Source organism: Eschrichtius robustus, chromosome 20 (assembly GCF_028021215.1).
Source record: "Eschrichtius robustus isolate mEscRob2 chromosome 20, mEscRob2.pri, whole genome shotgun sequence".
NCBI lineage: Eukaryota > Metazoa > Chordata > Mammalia > Artiodactyla > Eschrichtiidae > Eschrichtius > Eschrichtius robustus.
Genome location: NC_090843.1, coordinates 12,470,931 through 12,490,566, shown reverse-complemented (window position 1 = coordinate 12,490,566; position 19,636 = coordinate 12,470,931). Strand labels below are relative to the sequence as shown.

General features: G+C 61.8%; 3 protein-coding genes across 8 annotated transcripts; 2 read left to right on the top strand and 1 right to left on the bottom strand.

Annotated features, from left to right (window-relative positions):
- Nucleotides 1-338: 338 nt before the first annotated feature.
- On the top strand, nucleotides 339-7,366 carry DUS1L (dihydrouridine synthase 1 like). Of its 2 annotated transcripts, none has more exons than XM_068531399.1 (14): nucleotides 339-467; nucleotides 1,328-1,574; nucleotides 2,055-2,163; nucleotides 2,680-2,730; nucleotides 3,201-3,253; nucleotides 3,804-3,886; nucleotides 4,092-4,195; nucleotides 4,423-4,567; nucleotides 5,160-5,256; nucleotides 5,336-5,424; nucleotides 5,876-6,021; nucleotides 6,510-6,547; nucleotides 6,803-6,878; nucleotides 6,980-7,366. In XM_068531399.1, exons 2-14 carry the CDS (start codon nucleotides 1,338-1,340, stop codon nucleotides 7,117-7,119), a joined length of 1,368 nt encoding a protein of 455 aa, XP_068387500.1. In that variant the 5' UTR covers nucleotides 339-467; nucleotides 1,328-1,337; the 3' UTR covers nucleotides 7,120-7,366. The 2 variants fall into 2 exon arrangements, with proteins under 2 accessions (XP_068387500.1, XP_068387499.1); XM_068531398.1 differs by having other exon boundaries at nucleotides 3,141-3,253.
- A 246-nt stretch (nucleotides 7,367-7,612) lies between these two features.
- On the bottom strand, nucleotides 7,613-12,869 carry GPS1 (G protein pathway suppressor 1). Of its 5 annotated transcripts, none has more exons than XM_068529732.1 (14): nucleotides 12,793-12,869; nucleotides 11,825-11,917; nucleotides 11,139-11,320; nucleotides 10,535-10,699; nucleotides 10,230-10,365; nucleotides 10,050-10,127; nucleotides 9,810-9,867; nucleotides 9,282-9,367; nucleotides 8,970-9,064; nucleotides 8,756-8,861; nucleotides 8,595-8,675; nucleotides 8,374-8,511; nucleotides 8,169-8,303; nucleotides 7,892-8,086 (listed from the first exon to the last, which is right to left on the bottom strand). In XM_068529732.1, the coding sequence occupies exons 1-14, from the start codon at nucleotides 12,823-12,825 to the stop codon at nucleotides 8,012-8,014; spliced, it is 1,461 nt and encodes a 486-aa protein (XP_068385833.1). In that variant the 5' UTR covers nucleotides 12,826-12,869; the 3' UTR covers nucleotides 7,892-8,011. The 5 variants fall into 5 exon arrangements, with proteins under 5 accessions (XP_068385834.1, XP_068385833.1, XP_068385837.1 ...); XM_068529736.1 differs by having other exon boundaries at nucleotides 9,810-9,870; nucleotides 12,793-12,854; XM_068529735.1 differs by lacking the exon at nucleotides 12,793-12,869 and adding an exon at nucleotides 12,414-12,636.
- Nucleotides 12,870-12,949: 80 nt separating this feature from the next.
- Nucleotides 12,950-16,476, top strand: RFNG (RFNG O-fucosylpeptide 3-beta-N-acetylglucosaminyltransferase). Its single transcript, XM_068531171.1, has 8 exons — nucleotides 12,950-13,258; nucleotides 13,922-13,970; nucleotides 14,536-14,638; nucleotides 14,771-14,924; nucleotides 15,226-15,314; nucleotides 15,404-15,569; nucleotides 16,111-16,196; nucleotides 16,270-16,476. The coding sequence occupies exons 1-8, from the start codon at nucleotides 12,965-12,967 to the stop codon at nucleotides 16,349-16,351; spliced, it is 1,023 nt and encodes a 340-aa protein (XP_068387272.1). The 5' UTR covers nucleotides 12,950-12,964; the 3' UTR covers nucleotides 16,352-16,476.
- The last annotated feature ends 3,160 nt before the right edge of the window (nucleotides 16,477-19,636 follow it).

Sequence of the window (19,636 nt, the reverse complement as noted above, 5' to 3'; positions counted from 1 at the left end):
CCTCTGAGGGGAAAGGCGGGAGCTCAAGCCGGGCGATACCCGCCGCGAGCGATGGGCGACTCTCGATGCTCCCTGCCCGGCCCGGCCCGACCCCCGCGAACCCGCCCCACCGCGCCGGGCGGAGCCAACCTCCGGCCTGCGACCCACGACCCCGCACACCGCCCCCCCCCGCCGCCGGGCGCGGTTTCCCGGGGACGCATTTCTCGCCGCACCGCGGGCCGCCCGGACCGCCCTGGCGGAGCACCTTCCGGCGGACCCAGCGCGGAGCCTTGGGCTCGGCTGCGGTCCGGCGGCAACCCAGGTGTGGCGGTCTCAGGACGCGGCGTGACCACAGGAGCCGCACCCCGCGGGACCCCGGCCGCACCCCCGGAGCTCCAGGCCGCCCCGCCCCCGGCTCCGAAGGGCGTAGCTGCGTCGGGAGGAGCCTCAGCCTGGCTCGGGCGCTCAGGTGGCCCGGGTCCGCCCAAGTAGGTTCCCTGCGGATTTGACCCGCGGTTCTCGGGTTCCCGGGGCTCTTCCTTCGGGTGGGGGTGGAGGGTGCCCCGCTGGGCAACACATTGGCGACCTAGGTGATTTTTACATGTAACTTCACAATTTCCGAAATTCTCAAACCCACAGCTGGGCACTTAGGCAGTTGTTAAGCCGATGACCATGCTTAATAATTCCCAAACTAGGTACAGGAGGTGAGTGTTCTCTGAAAGTAAGCCTCCCTCATAGTCCGTTCTCCGGTGTTTCGGATTGTAATCGTTTCTCGGCTACCACCTGTTAAGCCTCTGTAGGGAATGATGGCTCCTACAAGGTTGGCCGGGCATAGGTAAGATAAGACAGAGGGGAAAGTACTCTTAGTGCTTTTATACACCTGACACCCAGAGGAGAGCACAGAGTGTCCAGGTGACTGCCCTGGGCCCCTTGGTGGGCAGGGAGGGCAGGCATTTTTAGGCTTCCAGCAGTGTCGCCGCTGGGTGGTCCTGCTTTGGTGGGGGTCCCCGAGTCTTCTGGGTTGTAGCTGCCTTTTAAGGTAGCCTCCTCTGGGCTAGGCACTGACAGGACGTACTGTTCCATTTACTCTTCACGCCAGTCCTGCCAGGCAGACATCTTAATCCTGCTAAGAAGTAAGGGGTTAAAGCTCAGAGAGGTTGAGTGACCTGCCCAAGGTTTCCACTGGAAGGCGACCAGCACTGGGGCTTCAGTTCCTGGCCTGCACCAGCTGACACCCTTAGTGTCCACATTTGTGACCATCGGGCAGCACTGGAGCGGCCTCGAGGAGGGTCGGCTCCTACACCTGCGCCCCGTTGGCTGCGGCTGAGCCCCTGGTCTTACCTCTCAGTGTGGAGACGATGCCAAAGCTGCAGGGCTTCGAGTTCTGGAGCTGTACCCTGGGGGGGGCCCGCCACGTGGTGGCCCCCATGGTGGACCAAAGCGAGCTGGCCTGGAGGCTGCTGAGCCGCCGCCACGGGGCCCAGCTGTGCTACACACCCATGCTGCACGCCCAGGTCTTCATTCGAGATGCCAACTACCGCAAGGAGAACCTGTACTGCGACGTGTGCCCCGAGGACCGGCCTCTCATTGTGCAGGTGGGCGGCCCGGCCCAGAATGCTGGCCGAGCACCTCTCCCTGGGCCTTTCCGGAAAAGGCTTCCTGAGATCGGAGGGGCGGGGGTGGGCCAGTTCTCCCAGAGATTGACTTCTTCTGGGAGCTGCCTCAGGCTTTTGGTGAACGGACGACCTGGGTGCGTGGAGGTCGTGGAAGATTCGCAGCCCCCTCCCCAGCATCACCCCAAGTGCTCCCTCTTTATCAGAACAGTTAGAGAGAATGGCTCTGCTCTTTGCAAAGTCAGTGATACTGGCTTTCTGCTACAACTGGGAGAACTGTGTGAATTCATAACTCGCTCTCCTGGTGGCATGGGAACGCATCCTAGCTTGGTTACATTGTAAACATCTAAGATAGGATGCCATCCTGTGGTCATCCCCTTGGGCAACACCCCCACTGGTCACCTATGAACCCGTGTGGGACTGACTGGCTTGGGCTCGTGGTGACTTTCGTGTCTCTTCCAGTTCTGTGCCAATGACCCGGAGGTGTTTGTCCAGGCAGCTCTCCTGGCTCAGGACTACTGCGACGCCATCGACCTGAATTTGGGCTGCCCGCAGATGATAGCCAAGCGAGGTGAGTTCCCGTTCTGGGGTTCTGTGTCATTGCACAAGCTTTTGGCTGGGGTGGGCTCCAAGCCCAGAGGTGCTCAGTGTGTGGGTGAGCTGGCCAGGGGCCTGGCCCTGCCTCTGATGGCAGCAGCTCAGGGGGCCACCGGCCCTTTTCTTCGCTCCTCTTTCTGGAGGGCGGCCCTTCTCAGGCACTGAGGGCGGGGGACAGGGTTCAGCTGGTTGTCAGGGGCTCATCACGTCCGGGGAAGTTGTTGGGCTCCCTCTGGATAAATGTGTTTTGCTGAAAAGTCCCCACCATGCCCTCGTGCTGCCTCAGGGACCAGTGGCTGCTGCCCTGGCATTTCAGCCTGTCTCCCTCACTGGGCCTGAGGAGTTGCTGGTTGGTCAGAGACCGTGTGGGGTGGGCATTCCATTCAGCACCCTTAAGCTCAGGCCACCGGGCTAATAGAACCTGGCCAGGCAGCTCGAGGCCCATGTGGACTCGAGAGGGTGGTGCAGAGGGCATGCTTGTTCTTCGCAGGTCACTATGGCGCCTTCCTGCAGGAGGAGTGGGACCTCCTCCAAAGAATGAGTGAGTTGGCCACACACTACCTGCGGGGACTTGGGGCCGCGTTGTGGTTGGGTGGCAGGCCTGAGACAGCCTGGCAGGGTTCAGGAGAGGACAGTGGCTGGCAGAGTCCTCTTGGCTGTGGCGACCCCCGCGCCTTTCCACTGTAGAAGGTGGCTGTGAAGTCGCCTGTCCCACTCCTGCTGCCCCCCCGTTGAACCAGATAATAGGTGCTGGAGGGCGGCATCCTCGCCCGGTCCTGGCCTCTCCAATGCCCTAGGGTCAGAGGTGCAACTCTCAGCTGCCATCGAGAGGGAGCCAGCGCGGGGCGTCTGCAGGGCCTGTGCTCCTTTGGGGGCTTAGCCATGGGTCCCCACAGCCTGCCTGAAGGTGGCACCACAGTTCTCTCAGGAGCTGACTCTGCCTTTCCCTAGTTCTGCTAGCCCACGAAAAACTTTCTGTCCCTGTCACATGCAAGATCCGTGTCTTCCCAGAGATTGACAAGACCGTAAGGTACGCCCAGATGCTGGAAAAGGCTGGCTGCCAGGTGAGGGCTATGGGCTCCCAGGGCCCTGCACTGTTCCCCCGCCTCCAGGAGTGCCCCTTGAGGGTTTACCCTCTGGGGTGGGCAGGAATCAGTGACCTTTAGGTGAGGCCTGACGAGGGGAGGGGAGCCCCATGCTTGGGCCCAGGAGGCCAGTATTGGGCAGGGGGAGGTGCTGGGCCTCAACCACCTTCCCACCCACCCCCACCAGCCCTGGGGTCAGGCTGGTGCCTGTTCCTCCCTCACACCTTTGGCCTTGGGCAGCGGGGGTGCTGCCACTACAGAGAGGACTGGCCTTTGAAAGGGTCTGGGCCTCTCACCTCCACATCCTGGGTGGTGTAGTAGGCTGGCTCTGACGTGCAAGCCCCAGGCAGCACCCCCAGGGTGTCAGCTGGCTTCAAGTGCAGCACTGAGTGAGCGAGGCACAGGGCGGCCTTTCCTCTGCTCTGCATGGGAAGCTGATACCCCAAAAGCCAAAGGCAGAGGGTCCCCTGGAGTTGGTTTGGGGGCCGCAGTTGTGAGTGGGGCTGAGCCAGGCGCTGCTGTGTCCTAGTTGCTGACTGTCCACGGGCGCACCAAGGAGCAGAAGGGGCCCTTGTCGGGCACCGCGTCCTGGGAGCACATCAAGGCTGTGCGGTGAGTGGACACGGGGTGAACCCAGGGCAGGGAGACAGCCCAGCCCCAAGGCAAGGCCCTCAGCCCTTTGGGCACCAGGAGGGGTGCTGGGCCTGGGGGTGAGCAGCACAGTGGGAAGATGGAGTTTGGGGGCCTGGCCCTCCCCCCAGGGTTGTGGGGGGAAACAGCATCCTTCTGAGCGTCTGCCCATCCTGTTCCCCGACAGGAAGGCAGTGGCCATCCCCGTGTTTGCCAATGGGAACATCCAGTGCCTGCGGGACGTGGAACGCTGCATCCAGGACACGGGGGTGCAAGGGGTCATGAGTGCAGGTGAGGCTGTGCCCTTGCCCACAGCTGGGCCACCACTGGCAGATGCTGGAGGGGCCTGTTCGCATCATGGCACCATTGGCCCAGCTGAAGAGTCTCGGGCTTCACGCTGTCATCACTGAAGTCTCTATCTGCCTGATGGGCCAGAGCTGTCAGGCCAGTGGCTAGCCTTGCCCTTGGAGTGGCGAGGCACGGGGGCCCCTGAGCCTCGCGTTCCCTTCCTCCTGCAGAGGGAAACCTGCACAACCCTGCCCTGTTTGAGGGCCGCAGTCCTGCCGTGTGGGAGCTGGCCGAGGAATACCTGGACATCGTGCGGCAGCACCCCTGCCCTCTGTCCTACGTCCGGGCCCATCTCTTTAAGCTGTGGCACCACACGTGAGTTGCCCCCCGAGGGCAAACGGTGTCTGGTCTGAGGCCTGCCTGGGGCATTGGGGTTTGTTTGTGTTTTTTTCCTGAAGTTTTTAAAAATTTTTATTTATTTATTTTTGGCTGCGTTGGGTCTTCGTTGCTGCGTGTGAGCTTTCTCTAGTTGCGGCGAGCGGGGGCTACGCTTTTTTGAGGTGCGCAGGCTTCTCATTGCAATGGCTTCTCGTTGCGGAGCACGGGCTCTAGGCGCGCGGGCTTCAGTACTTGTGGCTCGCGGGCTGCAGGCTCAGTAGTTGTGGCGTACGGGCTTAGTTGCTCCGCAGCATGTGGGATCTTCCCGGACCAGGGCTAGAACACTTGTCCCCTGCATTGGCAGGAGGATTCTTAACCACTGTGCCACCAGGGAAGCCCTGCATTGGGGTTTTTAAGACAAGCTCTCCACAAACATTTACAAAACCACCTGCCACCGAGTCTGGGAGGGCCGCGGTGACATGGTGAGGTTGGATGGGAGGAGAGACCATGCTCCTCTGTGCCCAGGGCTCAGGGTTGGTGGTTGGGAGCTGGGTGCTGGGCTGGCTTTCTGATGGGGCGTCTGTATCAGGCTGCAGGTGCATCAGCAGCTTCGGGAGGAGCTCGCCAAAGTGAAGACCCTGGAGGGCATTGCCGCGGTGAGCCAGGACCTGAAGCTGCGGTGTCAGGTAGGTGCTGGGCTGCTGTGTAGTGGGAAAGAGGCTTGGGCCTTGGGCCTCTGACTGAGGGCCCTCTGGGCTTTTGCAGGAGGATATATCCAGGCAGAAGGAGGGAGAGAAGCCTTCAGGCGGCTTGCCTTTCTTCCACTGGATCTGCCAGCCCTACTTCCGGCCAGGGTGAGCCTCCCGCATGTGGGCTGGCAGGGGGGTGGGGGGGTGCGAGGGGGTTACATGGTGGAGGGGGCTGTTCTGCCTGCTGCCCTCCTTGGCTGGGGTGCTTCATCCCTCAGGGGCCAGGGGCCTCTTCCTTGTCAGCCTGTGCTCAGGTTTTAAACGGCTTTTTTCATAAGATGCTTCTCTAAGCTCCTCTGATCCTGAGTGAATTTGTCCTGGGGTCAAGAGGTTGACCCTCCCTAGCTTCCTCTGGCTTTTCTGAGGTGAGGCTAGGCTGTCATCTGTAGCCACAGCCCCGCCCAGGACTCAGTGGCTCAGACACTGGTGTCCCAGCCTCCGTGCCGGCTGCTGGGGCCTCAGCGGAGTTGCACACACATCCTCACCCGGGGACTGCAGCTGGCGGGCTGCCTCTCACGAGTGTCCCTCAGCTCTGCCCGCTGCTTCTCCCTTTCAGGCCCAGGGAGGGGAGCAAGGAGAGCGGGGGTGCCCGTAGCAAGCGGGCCCTGGAGGAGGAGGAGGGCAGTACAGACATCTTGTCCAAGAACAAGCAGAAGAAGAAACTGAGGAACCCCCACAAAACCTTTGACCCCTCGCTGAAGCGTAAGACGCTCCCACCACTGGAGCCCTGGGAGGAGGCCAGCCCCCCGCCCCGGGTCCCCCAGGGTCAGGTGGCTCTGCTGCTTCCTAAGCCATGGAGAGTACACCAAGAAGGGCCCTGTGACCCTTCCATGTGCCCCCAAGGAGACTGGCGGGTCCCACAAGGCCACAGCCAGCCAGCCTCCCTGCCTGCTGTGGTCCCTGAGCTGCTGCCCTGAGGCAGCTGGAGAGGAAGGGAGTGGGGCCTGGGGCAGCTTTCCCAAGAAGGACCTTCAGGTGGGAGGGGGTGGGCATGGAGCCCGTGCATCTCGGGCAGATGGGATGAGGTTTCCCAGCGCAATCGTGAGTACTACGTCCTCTGCCCTCTGCAAGCCACCTGGCCTGGCCAGCTGCAGGGAGCAGGGATACCTGCCAGGGGCCACATGTAGGAAATGGCTGTGGTGGGTGGGCTCACCTAGTTCAACCAGCACCTCCTTTTGTTCTTTTCCCAGCAAAATATGCAAAGTGTGATCAGTGTGGAAACCCAAAGGTGAGTCCGTCCTAGCCACACCGCCCAGGGCAGAGCTCAGCCCTCGGAGGGGTGGGCAACCTGTGCAAGAGGTCTTCTTCCTGTCTGTTTTGGGGGCAGCCTGGGCACAGCCCAAGGTGGGTTGGCTTCTGTCGTGTGAGGGGCTCTGCCTATCTTCAGGAGAGCCCCACCTGTGCTCGGGGCCCACTCACTCAGGCTGCAGCCCGGCCAGGGGAGGAGCATTATCCCCAGGCTCACAAGCTTTCCTGTGTCCAGGGCAACAGGTGTGTGTTTAACCTGTGCCGGGGCTGCTGCAAGAAGCGAGCTTTCAAAGAGACGGCTGACTGTCCAGGTGAGGCGTGCCCGCTGCCGCCAGGTGCCCGCCCCCACTGTAGTGGGCCGTGGACCCTCAGCCTCCTGAGCCCCATTTCCCTCCTCTTGCCCCTCTGCCAGGTCATGGACTGCTTTTTAAAACCAAACTGGAGAAGTCGCTGGCCTGGAAGGGGGCCCAGCCGCGGCTGCAGGAACCACAGCAGGCCAGGCCTGGAGAACCAGGTGGCTTCCCGGAGGTCGTGGGCAGTGCCCTGGCCTGAAGGGCAGCTGCAGCCCCATGTGCCACCCCCCAGGCCCGCTGCTGAAGCCTTGAAACGTCCCGCTTAAGGAAACTCCTTTACTCAGGGAACCTCCTGCTACTTCACACGGAAGGACAAGCTGGTCTTCCCTTCAGCCCATGCTGGGGGCCCAGAGATGCTGCACCAGGGAGCAGGCTCCCAGGCTGGACCTGCCCCGTCCTCACGGCCCACGTGTGCTCAAGATGAACAATAAATCATTTCAAAGACACGACGTTCCCACTCACTCAGGTTCTTTGAGACCTGAGTGTCGTTGGGGCCAGTAGGGACGTCAGAACAGGGGGAATGAGCAAGGCACCTCCTGCCTTCATTTTCTTAACCATGGAGACCTGCTTAAAGGAGGGCCATGCACTGGCCTCAGCCCTGCAAAGCCAAGTGGAGTGTGAGAAACGGGAGCCCAAGGAGGTGGGGACTGGGCCAGGGGGCCCCATGGAGACAGGAAAGAGTGGTGCGAGGGGCTGTTCTCAGGCTGCCCTTTAATGGACTAAGATTCAATAATGCTACAACCCCAAATGACACATCAACATGGAGGCTGGGAGACAGTGCTGCCGGGTGGGGGCCCCAGCGCCACGTGGGTGAGCCCAGCAGGCCTCTCCTTCCAGGAAAGCCCACCCCCTCCCCAGCGCCCCCAGCACAGGGTGCAGCAAGGGGGAGGTGGGGCACAAGAATCTGGGCACATGGAAGCCCAGGCAGGGGGCCGAGGGCTAGCATCAGCCAGCAGCCAGGCCCCTACAAGTGGGCCACAGGCAACACCTCTGGAAGTGCTGCTGGAGCAGATGGGAGGCCCAGGAGTCCGAGGGTGGGGGGCGGGGCAGGGTGGGAGGTGTGCAGACCATCCTGGAGGCCGAGGGTGCCCTCACATGTTGGTGCTCATCCGGGACTGGCTGTTGGCCGGCGTCAGCTCTCCTTGGCTCCCTTCCCGGGGAGGGGACTGCAGTGGAGACAGCCACTTAGCCCAGAGGGGCACGTGTGCCCATCCCATCCCTCCAACCCCAGGGCCCCCCTGCCCGCACCTTGACGTGGATCTGGTTGCGTAGCACAGCCGCCCGCAGGATCATGGCTTTGGCACGGCGCTGGAACTCCTTGCCCATCAGCAGAGACTTCTCGAAGGTGGTGCTGCGCTGATCCACGTCCCGGGCATATAGGATCTGTGGAGGTGCAGGGCTCAGTGGGGCCCAGAGTCTCCCTCCCACACCCCACAGCCCTGAGGCCGGCCACCTTGCTATGGGAGTCGATGCGGGCGTTGATGAGCCCCTCCAGGATGAGCTGCGTCAGCTCATCCTCCAGCGCCGCCACTGTGGTGTTGAAGGCTGTGGCCATCTTGCGCATGTCAGCTGACACATAGGGGCTGAAATACTGCAAAGCGAAGGGGACATGAGCTACCCGCAGGCACATGCATAGCACCCTGCCTCGGCCTCAGCCTCTGCCCCTGCGTTTACCTGGATGAGGGCCCGGTTGCGAATCTGTGTGTACAGGGTCCTGACGTGGGGGGCCAGGTACATGTCTAGGAGCAGGTTGTCCTGGCGAGGAGAGCCAGTCAGGGACAGCTGCCCCAGGCCTTCCGCACTCGCCCACCTCCAAGCCAGGCCAGGCCCCTCACCTTCATCTCGTCCAGCATCTTCAGGCACGAGGCATACTTGGACTCATAGAATTTGAAGATAATGTCCCGAACCTGTGGCTCCAGCTCCAAGAACAACTTGAAGGAGCTGCAGATGCCAGACTCCTCAGAGCCGGCCCTGCCTGCCCACCCGCCTGAAGGTGGCTGGGGGCACAGGAGCAGGGCTGCAGTGCCCAGTACCCCACCTTCCACCCACCTGCTGGAGATGACATTGCGCTGCAGCTCCTGCCGGTCAAAGGTGGCCAAGGCACACAGGCCACCGTACACGGCCACGTTGCTGGGGGAGAGCAGCTGAGGAGCAAGAAGGGAGATGGGTCAGAGTCCTGGGGTCACTGGCAGTCAGTACAGAAGTCTGGGCTGGGTCCACCCTACCTCACCCACCGCCCACTCAGAATGCCTAGGACCCCATGGGGGTGACCGCCCAACAGAAAGCCCAACTCTCGAGCCCTCACCCTGCTTCCCAAGCCCCAGTGAAGTTCTCCTCCCCAGAGACCCTCATGCCCCTCACCTCGGGAAAGTCGCAGTGATCGAAGGAAGCCAGCAGGAAGCACTTGGCAGCCTGCTTGTACTTGCGTGCGGCCAACTCAGCCAGGCCTGGAGGGGGGGCAGGGGGAAAAAGGATGAAGCCCGGCATCCAGAGGAAGCTGCCAGGGCCCTGTGGGGGCCATCAACGGGCGCGCACCTGCGACAAACGCTGGCAAGTGAGGAGTAACCTTGCCAGTGAGCACCGGCAGCACGCTCCGTGAGCCAGGCGCCCAGGGAGGCTGAGCAGCTGCTATTCCTACTGCAAAGGGCACCCGAGCTGTTCAGCTGACGGGGTAGGGGTGGGAGCAGGGGTAACCAGCCATGGCAGCAGCTGTCAGAAAGAAGGCACTGCCTCTACTCCCAACCACTGGTCACCACTCCCTAGCCTCCCCAAGGGGGACCTGAGACGGGTAGGTGTCAGGTACAGCATAGGTGTGGGGCTTATGGGTTTCCCTGGCTGGGATGAGGTCAGCTGGGGTGCCCTCCTGCCCCTGTGCCCCAGGGCCCTCACCTGCTGCACACTTGAGCTTGGTGAGGATGGCCTGAGTCTGGGTGTCACGCTCCCCACGCTGCTGCAGGAGAAGGTCGCACTTGTGAGCAACCCCCCGCCCTCCATACCTTCATCAGCCCCCAGGCACCCAGTCCCAGCCTAAGAGCAGCAGAGGCCGACTCCAGGAGGACAAGGCCCACCAGGGCCAGGAGTGGTCAGGGATCCTGGGGCAAGTTCCAAGGGGCACAGAGCCATCATTACCTCGGCAATTTCCGGGGTGGACTCCGCCTTGCTGACATAGCTAAGCACGTGAGACCAATTCTGCAAGTAGACGCTGACCTGGTGGGCAGGTGGAATGCACTCAGCCCGGGGCGCCCCCTCCTGGCCCACGGGCATTGCTGCCCTATGCCCCCCTCCCATGCCACCCACCCCAGGGCCCACCTTGATGACGTTGAGGCACATGTTAATGACGTGCTTGGCGCTGGTGCAGTAGTCCCGGGCCCGGGAGTAACACTTGAGGGCGTTGCTAAGGTCCCCACAGTCCAGATAGTGGTCACCCAGGTCGTCATGGCCACGCCTGTGGGTCCGGCCGCAAGTGGACACCGGTCGGTCCATGGGCCTGGCTGCCCAACCCTCCACCCCAAGGGTGCACCTGATCCTCCCTCTGATGGAGCCCGCCCCCCCAGCCCCTGGGCACACCTGATGCTCTCCTTGATGGAGCCCACCCCCCCAGCCCCTGGGCACACCTGATGCTCTCCTTGATAGAATTGCCCTTGTAGTTCTTCAGATCTGTGTCCAGCTTCTCCAGCTTCAGCAAGGCCTTCTTCCGCGTGGCCTCCACCCAGGCCGTGTCCAAGGGTGGGGGCTCCACACCGCTCTCAGGGATGGCGTCGGGTGCATTCTGCAGCTCCCTAAGGGAGGACCTGGCCATTAGGGGCCCATGTGCAGGGCGGGCAGCTGCCTCCCAGCAGCCCTCACCCCCATCGGGAGGGCGCCCAGTTGGCACAGGGGCAGTTGTGACAGCAGGAGCCCGCAGCCTGGCGGGAGAGCCCAGCGAGAAATAAGTCACACAGCCGTGCTGAGAAGCAAAAAGCACGTTGCCATCTCCACAGGGTCTGCTCGGTGTTGGAACTGCACACGCATGCAAATGTGGAGGGAGCCTGAATTCTCAGCGAGGAGACTGAGAGTCTAGCCCGTTGGGCCGTTTCTGCCACTCCTGGCTTTTCAACAAGAAAGCCAGATCACTGTGTTATGGGGCCAGGCACTGCAGGAGCACAGGGAAGGCCCTTGCCCAGACTGGCCATACAGCACACACAATCCCTGCCCCACCTCACTGAGCCCCGGCCTCACCTGGCAGCCTCCAGGAGTTTGCGGTGGATCTCCTCGTACATGTCCACGTTGAAGGTCCTCTGCACGAAGGACAGGGCCATCTTCAGGGCCTCCACCCGCAGCGGGGGGCAGTGGTCAGCAATGAACTGCAGTCGTTCGATGCGCATCAGGCCACTGTAGCTGGCCGCGTACTGCTCCAGATCCTGGGGGCGGGGGTGGATTGTGCAAGCTGGGACCCTAGACCTCAAGCCCCAGCCAGTGAGTCAGGAGTAGTGGCATGTGGGCACCAAATAAACCACTGTCCAGGGGCTGATGAAAGGCCACTCGGGATGGGCCAGTGCAAGGGCCTCTGGAGTAAATCTCTGCCCTGGGGGGTGAACAGCCAGAGCCACATGGGCAGCCAGTCACCAAGCTGAACAGTGAAGAGACAGTGCTTCCCAGGCTGGGTCCCAAGGAAGACCTGTCCTCGCAGGGAGACTCGACCTGCAGGGTGGCCTAGCACACAGGGCTCCTCCGTGTGGCGGAGAAGCAGGTACAGAGTCTGGAACCGACTAGCAACCCATTATAAGCGCGCAACTAGAAACCCTAAAAGTTTCTGAGTCAGAAAAAGATGCGGTGGGAGTGGGGAGCCTAGCCTGGACCTCCCAGCAGGACTGACAGACCCAAGCAGTCCCCGACGCCCCAGGAGTGCCCGCCGGGCTCCGTACCAGGGTGGGGTTCTCCACAACGTAGTTGACATCGGGCGCGTTCTGCGGGTCCTCCTGGGGGTCCACATCAATCTGCATAGGCTCCACGGCCCCCTGCAACACGGGCCAGCACCTTGGCACCTCGAGCAGGGGACGCCCAGGGAGGGCGAGTGACCCTCACTGTGCCCCGCTCAGCTCTGCCCTCCATCTCCCGGGCGGGTGGGATCCTGTCCCCGGAGCCCCTCCCCACTGCCCGCCAAGTCCAGCGCCGCCACATGAGGGAGGGGGCTCCTAGCGAGACTGTTGGCTCAAGAGCAGAACGCTCAGCCCGACCGTGATGGCCCACCTGTGGGGCGGGAACCAGAGCCGAAAGACCACTACCCAGGGACCCCAGAGGGTCCCTACGTGCTCCCAGCCACCGTCCTGACGCAGCCTCCTCCGAGCCATAGGGAAAACATGGGCGGCCTCGACCCAGGCGCGGCTGAGCAGCCGGAGCCGCAGCGCCGGGCGAGTACCGCCGATGGACTGGGAGGCGGGAGGGGGCCGCCCGGGCGCCCTGCGCGGCCCGGCGGGCGTGCAGGCTGGTCCCGGCCCCTGTCCTGGAAGGTACCTCATAAAGCAGCGTACAGGCCGACAGGCTGGCGCTCAGGCTGAAGTCCCCGGCCGTGCCCGGCAGGAAGAGCTCTGACCTACCGCTGGGAGGGGCGCAGTGCACATCTGCCACTGACGACGCGGCCGCGCGGGGGGCCGGGCCACCCCGCATTCTGTCCTGACTCTCTGCACCCCCCGACCCTGACACAGAGCTGGCTGGCTGCTGAAGGAGAGAGAGCGTTAGCGCGCCGGGCCTGCCGGGCTGCCGGGGCCGACGGGCGGGACGCTGCGGCCGGAGCCCGGGCGCAGGGAGGACGCCGCGCGGGGGGGTGCGCACGGCCGGCCCCGCTCCGGCCCAGCGGCGGGAGCGCGGGGGGCCGCCGGCCGCGGCTCGTTACCTGCAAGTTAAACACCTGAACCGGCAGCGGCATCTTCGCCCACCCCGCCGCGGCGCGCCGTTCACTTCCGGGGCAGCGCAGCCGCCGCTTCCGGGTCGTGGCGTGGGCGGGGCGGCTCTTAAAGGGGCCGCGGCGCGCCTGGCTGGGCGGTGCCCGCGGGTCCCGCGGCCGCATGAGCCGCGCGAGGGGGGCGCTGTGCCGGGCCTGCCTCGCGCTGGCCGCGGCCCTGGCCGCGCTGCTGCTGCTGCCACTGCCGCTACCCCGCGCGCCCGCGCCGGCCCCGACCCGGGCCCCGGCCCCCGGCCCCGGCCCCGGCCCCGGCCCACGCGCTCCCCCTGCCCGGCCCGCCACCGCCCCCCGCCTGCGGCCCGACGACGTCTTCATCGCGGTCAAGACCACCCGGAAGAACCACGGGCCGCGCCTGGGGCTGCTGCTGCGCACCTGGATCTCCCGGGCCCGACGGCAGGTGGGCCCCGTCCCGAGACCCCGCGGACCCCGGGACCCCCGCCCCCGGCACCCTCCCATGCCCCGAGATCCCAGCTCCCCGGATTCCTGACCTTGGGACCCCGGGCCCGGGACCTCCCCCATCCCTAGTCCCGGCACAGCCGCCCCCCGGACTCCGCCCTCAGGACTTACACCGCCGGGATCCTCCACCCGGGACTCCTACCCCGGCATCCTTGCCTTGGGACCCCGCTCCCTCATCCCCAAACTGGCAACCCCGCCCTGGACCCCACCCAGGATCCCCACCCCAGGACCCCCTACCCACTGCTGTGTCCCTAGCATGGCAGTCAGGCCCCAGGCCTGAGTATGCAGGGACCCAGGACCCTCAGTGCCCACCCTTTCCTGTCCTTTTTCGGGCTCCAGGCTTGGGTGGGTTTTCCCAGCTGACACTGGGCTGAGACCACAGAAACTCCTCTAGCAAGAGCAAGCCTGGCCCCAGCAGCACTGGGGATGCTGAGGATACTAGAAGACTGTCACTGGGACACCGCCCTCCCTCCTCCTGGACCCCATCCCGTCCAAGCCCACCCTCGCCTCTCCAGCTTCACCCTTGCTCACAGGGCCAAGGCCCTGCCAGGCCCAGAGTCCCTGGGAGGTGCCTCTTGAAACCTCACAGGCTATTTCTCTATAGACGTTCATCTTTACCGACGGGGATGACCCTGAGCTACAGCTCCAGGAAGGTGAGTGCCCTCCCCAGCCGAGCCCTGCTGGCATGTCCGAGGGCCTCCTTCTCAGCTATCCCTTGGTTCAGTGCCACATGGACCCCTGCTGTGTACAAAGGCCCGGGGTGGGGGGGGGTGTTAAGGCACCTGCCCAGGGTTACACAGCTGGTAGAGGACAGAGCCTGGAGTCCAGGGCCCCACCCTACCAGCCATGTTCTGCCTCCCTCAGCCACTGGCTGACTTCCCAGGGCCTCTGGCTGGAGTTATGTCCCCTGAAGATGGGCCAGCAGGGAACCATCCTTTCCAGTCCTGCCCAGAGCAGTGTGGTCCTGCCCCAGTCCTATTTCCTGGTGGGTTTTCTCCCATGAGATTCCAAGCGGTTGTCATCTGCCCGGACCTCGGAGGGCAGCAACAGGATCAGCTGAAGGAAGTCAAGACAGAGCTGTGATTGGGTCCGACTTCCGGGCCTTGAACAGGACAGGCCCTGTGCCGACCAGCCAGCCGCATTTTGCCCGACTTCAGTGGGGTGGGCTGGCAGCGGGCCTCACCCCAGCCCTCATGCTTCCGTCTCTCCAATGGACAGGCAGCCACGTCGTCAACACCAACTGCTCAGCCGTGCACACACGCCAGGCTCTGTGCTGCAAGATGTCAGTGGAATACGACAAGTTTATTGAGTCTGGACGCAAGTATGTGGTGGCCACACCCGTGCCCCCTGGAGACCCCAGAGCTGAGTGAGAGTCCAGGCCCCCACCTGGGCCAGGGGCTCCCCCACCCCCACCCCCTGGGCCCAGCTCGCTCCAGAGACTGCACGTTCCCAGGTGGTTCTGCCATGTGGACGATGACAACTACGTAAACCCCAAAGGCCTGCTGCAGCTGCTGTCTACCTTCTCACCCAGCCAGGACGTCTACCTGGGGCGGCCCAGCCTGGACCACCCCATCGAGGCCACAGAGAGGGTCCAAGGAGGTGGAACCGTGAGTGCTGGGGCCGGGGAGGGGCAGCTGAGACCATGGAGACCCCAGCAGGGAAGGGCTGGGACAGGTGCCCGATCCACCCAGATGCAGTGTTTCAGGAACTGGGGTAAGTGAGGTGGGGCTGCGGGAGGGGCTGGGGCCACAGGCAACTGGGCTGTGGAAGCCCCAGTGCCCTTGTGCCCTGGGAAGCTTCTGCCAATCGACCAGGGAGTCATTAAGGAGCAGCTTAAGGATGACCCTTGGCGTGCCCAGATGAAGAGTTGGGGTGAGGAGACCTGATTGGTGGCTCCCTTCCCTTCAGGTGACCACGGTCAAGTTCTGGTTTGCTACCGGAGGGGCCGGGTTCTGCTTGAGCAGAGGCCTTGCACTCAAGATGAGCCCATGGGCCAGGTGAGTGGAGGCCAGGCAGGCGCTGGCTGCCGCAGGTGGAGCTGCCCAGGGCTCAGGAGGCGCTGACCTGTCCCCCCTCCGCTCCCCAGCCTGGGCAGTTTCATGAGCACAGCCGAGCGGGTTCGGCTGCCGGACGACTGCACGGTGGGCTACATTGTGGAGGGGCTGCTGGGCGCCCGCCTGCTGCACAGCTCGCTGTTCCACTCCCACCTGGAGAGCCTGCAGAGGCTGCCGCCCGACACCCTGCTCCAGCAGGTAGGCGCGCTGGGCCCCTGTTGCCTCCGCAGGTGTCCCTGCCTGCACTTGGCTCCCCGGCTGAACAAGGGCTCAGGGCGGGGGTGGGTTCCAGCGCTGCGGCAAAGTTGCCGTGGACCCTGGACCCTGGCTGCTGTGACCCAGGGTCCTGCCTGTAGGGGGCTCCCAGGCTCACGTGGGGGCTCTTTTGTAAAGAACAGCTGCTGCGCCTTCCCAGGCGGGCAGGCCCAGGGCACCAGGGCCATGGGCAGTGGTTCAGGGGCAACAGGAGTTACAGACCTGGCCCAGGGAGGGGGATCAGCTTTGGGCAGGGGATGGGGGACCTCTCGCCCCTACACTTGCGCCAGCCACCTCCCTGAGGTGTCTTCTGTGCTGGCCACGCCTCTCATTCCCCATCACTCTTCAGTGCTGTTCCTGAGCCTGCCCTGAGAGCGCTGAGTGGGGGGTGCTAGGGAACCAGGAGGCCGAGTGGCATCTCCTGTGAAGGATGGGATGGGAGGCACTGGCCTGGAGAGTGACTCTCCCTCCTCCTCTCTCCCAGGTCACCTTGAGCTACGGGGGTCCTGAGAACCCACATAATGTGGTGAACGTGGCCGGAGGCTTCAGCCTGCAGCAGGACCCCACGCGGTGAGCCGGCAGTGGGGAGGAGTGCTGGGGCCAGCCCACCCGTCTTGCAGCCTGACTCCCACTTCCCTCCCAGGTTTAAGTCTGTCCACTGCCTTCTTTACCCGGACACGGACTGGTGTCCTGTGCAGAAGCAGAGTGACCTCGCCTCTCGGTGAACCTCGACGTCCGACCCAAATATGCCTCTGGCTCTGCCCCAGGTGCAAGTGGGCGCCGCCTGCCTGAGGGAGCAGGAACAGTGCTTTCCCCTCCTGGGCTCCAGGCGGCCACGGCCATGGCCTCATCCAGGGAGATAAGGGCGCCCAGCAAATGCTCCAACTGGCTTGGAGGCCTCCCCACAGCCCCGGGCAGGCCTGGGTGACCTGGCACTGTGGGAGAGGAGGACAGCGCTGTGTGCCTGCCCAGGGGCCCAGCCCCAGCTCTCACAGGAAAGGTCTCACCCTAGGGTCTGGGGGCCTGGGAGGGGGCTGACATCTGACTCCCAGGGCTCCGTCCTGCTCCCCTCACCTGTTGGAGAGGGGACTCCAGGCCAGGGTCGTGTGTGAGATGCTGCAGCTTAGCAAAGGTGACTGCAGATGCTTCACTCTCCGTTCTCTTGGGAAGCCGCCCTCCCCACACCAGGCTTTGGACCCCAGACAGGGCCTCTCTGTTTCCGAGGGGAGCCGCACTCAAGGATGCAGGCCCTCTGGCTGGCTGTGCTGTTGGGCACAGCTTACTGCTAGCCAGGGCATCTCCATTCAGAGGCCACCTTCTTGGGGGCCATCGGCCAAGGGGTTCTTACTGAGGGAACTTGAAGAACTTTTCTCCACTCTGACTCATTGCTCAGTACTTGTCCTCCCTTCCTCCGCCCTGGGCCCCAAGTCCATGAAACAGCAGGAGCCTTTTGTGTGGGGCCCTCTCTGCAGTGAGGCATCCCCATCCCACCAGCTGACCCACCTTGACCTTGACGGTGCCTTTCCATGGGAGGAGGAAACAGAACAAGGGGAGCCAGCGCCTGCCTTCTGGTCTCTCGCTCTGCTATTGCAACGAGTGAATAAAGCCTTGATTGTTACTCTCTGTCGGTCATTGTCTTAATTAACCAGTGGCACCTGGCAGCTCAGCTCCCGATAGGGCCACACAGCATCCAGCTCCTCCCCCTGAAGGCTCTGCCCCAGACCAGCTCCACGCCAGGCAGATCTGCGTTCCTTACGGCACTGCCAGCGCAGCCAAGCCTTAAGCTGCCCACTGGGCTCTTCAGTGTGAGTTGAAGAGTATGTGTGTGTGGGGGGGGACCTGCAGGGAACGATGGAAACATGACAGACCTTGCCCCAGGAGGCAAACTGCCTGAGTGTCATGCTTGCTTTTTCAGCACACTGTGGAACTAGCGTGTGTGCGTGCATGTGTGGGTGAGCACGTGTGCGTGCGTGTATGTGGGAGTTGCTGTGTAAACGTATGCATGTGGGTACGAACATGTGTGGCTGTGTACATGTGGGCAGGGTGTGTGTGTGTGTGTGTGTGTGTGTGTGTAGGGCAGGCCAGCAATACCCAGTAAGCAGGTTGGAGTCAGCATGGGCTGAGTGGTCGGACCGAGGTCCCTTGGAGAGGGGTTTATGGCAGGTCACCGGGAACTATCCATGCTCAGGAGTCACCTCCCCTCACATTCCCAGATGTGAATTTGTAACAGCCCCCGAGACCTAGACACACACTGAGCCTCCCAGACCGCAGCCCATTGGGGCATCCACACAGCACAGACCCAGGACAGCATCAGTTGGACCAAATGGCCCCTCCCCCAGCTGGAGCCGCCTCAGGTCTGGATCGCCAGCCTCGACCACCTCGGAGGCACAGAGTCCTCCCTCACCAGGTCCAGAGGAATAGTCACCCCCATCCCCCCAGCACCCTCTAAGGGGAGGTGGGACTGGCTAGCACCCTGAGGCTGCATGATCTGCCTGAGTGGGCATTTATTGTTCAGAGAGAAAAAAGCCTGGAAGGAAACACACCAAAATGTTTATGTGATTGTCCCTGAAAAGTGCAAAAATTGGTAAAAATTTTTTTTTTCTTCCCACTTTTTGTTATTTTACAAACAAAATGTCATATAGTAGACATATAATAGATGTATAATCAAAGTTAAAATTTTGTTAATTAAGGTTCAAAATTAAATTGTGTGTACTTGGCCCTCCATCTAACATTTTTTTGGACAACTATTTACTCAGCATCAGTCCATCCCATGTCATTGCATGCCAGGCACTGAGCAAGCACAGAGGAATGGTGACCTGCAAAATGGACCAGCTCCCCAGGGCTGGGGAGAGTTGGGGTGTATGGGGCATAACCACTGATGGGTATGGGCTTATTTTGAGGGGATGAAAAGTCAATCCTCGTTATTTGCAGATTCTGTGTTTCCAAATTCACACACATGATAAAACTTATTTGTAACCCCAAAATCAACACCTACTTTCCTGGTCATTCTCAGACACGCAAACAACGGTGAAAAAAATTTGAGTTGCCAGACGTGCCCATCCCCAGCTGAGGCTTAACTAGGTGAGGCTTGGCCCCAGAGACTCCGAGAACATGGAAACAGTAGGGGGCAGTGCAGAGTAAAGCAAGAAAGCCAATGGGAATTAACATCATTCTGGAATTAGATTATGGTGATGGTTACACAATTCTGTGAATGTAATAAAAAAACTAGTGAATTATACACTTCAAAACTGTACATTTTTTGATGTGTGAGTGATGTCTCAATAAAGATGTTATTTTAAAAGTGGCCAAGATGAAATTAAAAATTGAAATAGCCCTATATTTATTACATAATTTGAATTGAACAAAAAATTCCCATAAAGAAATCTCCAGGATCAGATGGTTTCATTGGTGAATTCTATCAAACATGTAGGGAAGGAATAACATCAATCTTACACACAGTCTTCCAGAAAATAGATGAGGACATTTCCCAATTCGTTTTATGAGGCCAGCATTACTCTGGTACCAAAGTCAGACAAACACATTACCAAAAAAACTGACCAGCTGAATCTAAACTTTACATGGAAATGCTAAACACATAGAATATAAAAAGCAACCTTGAAAAAGAACAAAGTTGAAGGACTTACACAGCCTGACTTCAAGACCTACTATGAAGTGCCAAAAAATTAATCTGTAGGGACTTCCCTAGTGTGCAGTGGTTAAGAACCCGCCTGCCAGTGCAGGGGACACGGATTCGAGCCCTGGTCCAGGGAAATCCCACGTGCCACGGAGCAACCAAGCCCGTGCACCGAAACTACTGAGCCTGCGCTCTAGAGCCCAAGAGCCACAACTACTGAGCCCTTGTGCCACAACTACTGAAGCCCGCACGCCTAGAGCCCCTGCTCCACAGCAAGAGAAGCCAGTGCAAGGAGAAGCCCGCACATCACAGCAAAGAGTAGTCCCCGCTCGCCACAACTAGAGAAAGCCCGTGTGCAGCAACGAAGACCCAAGGC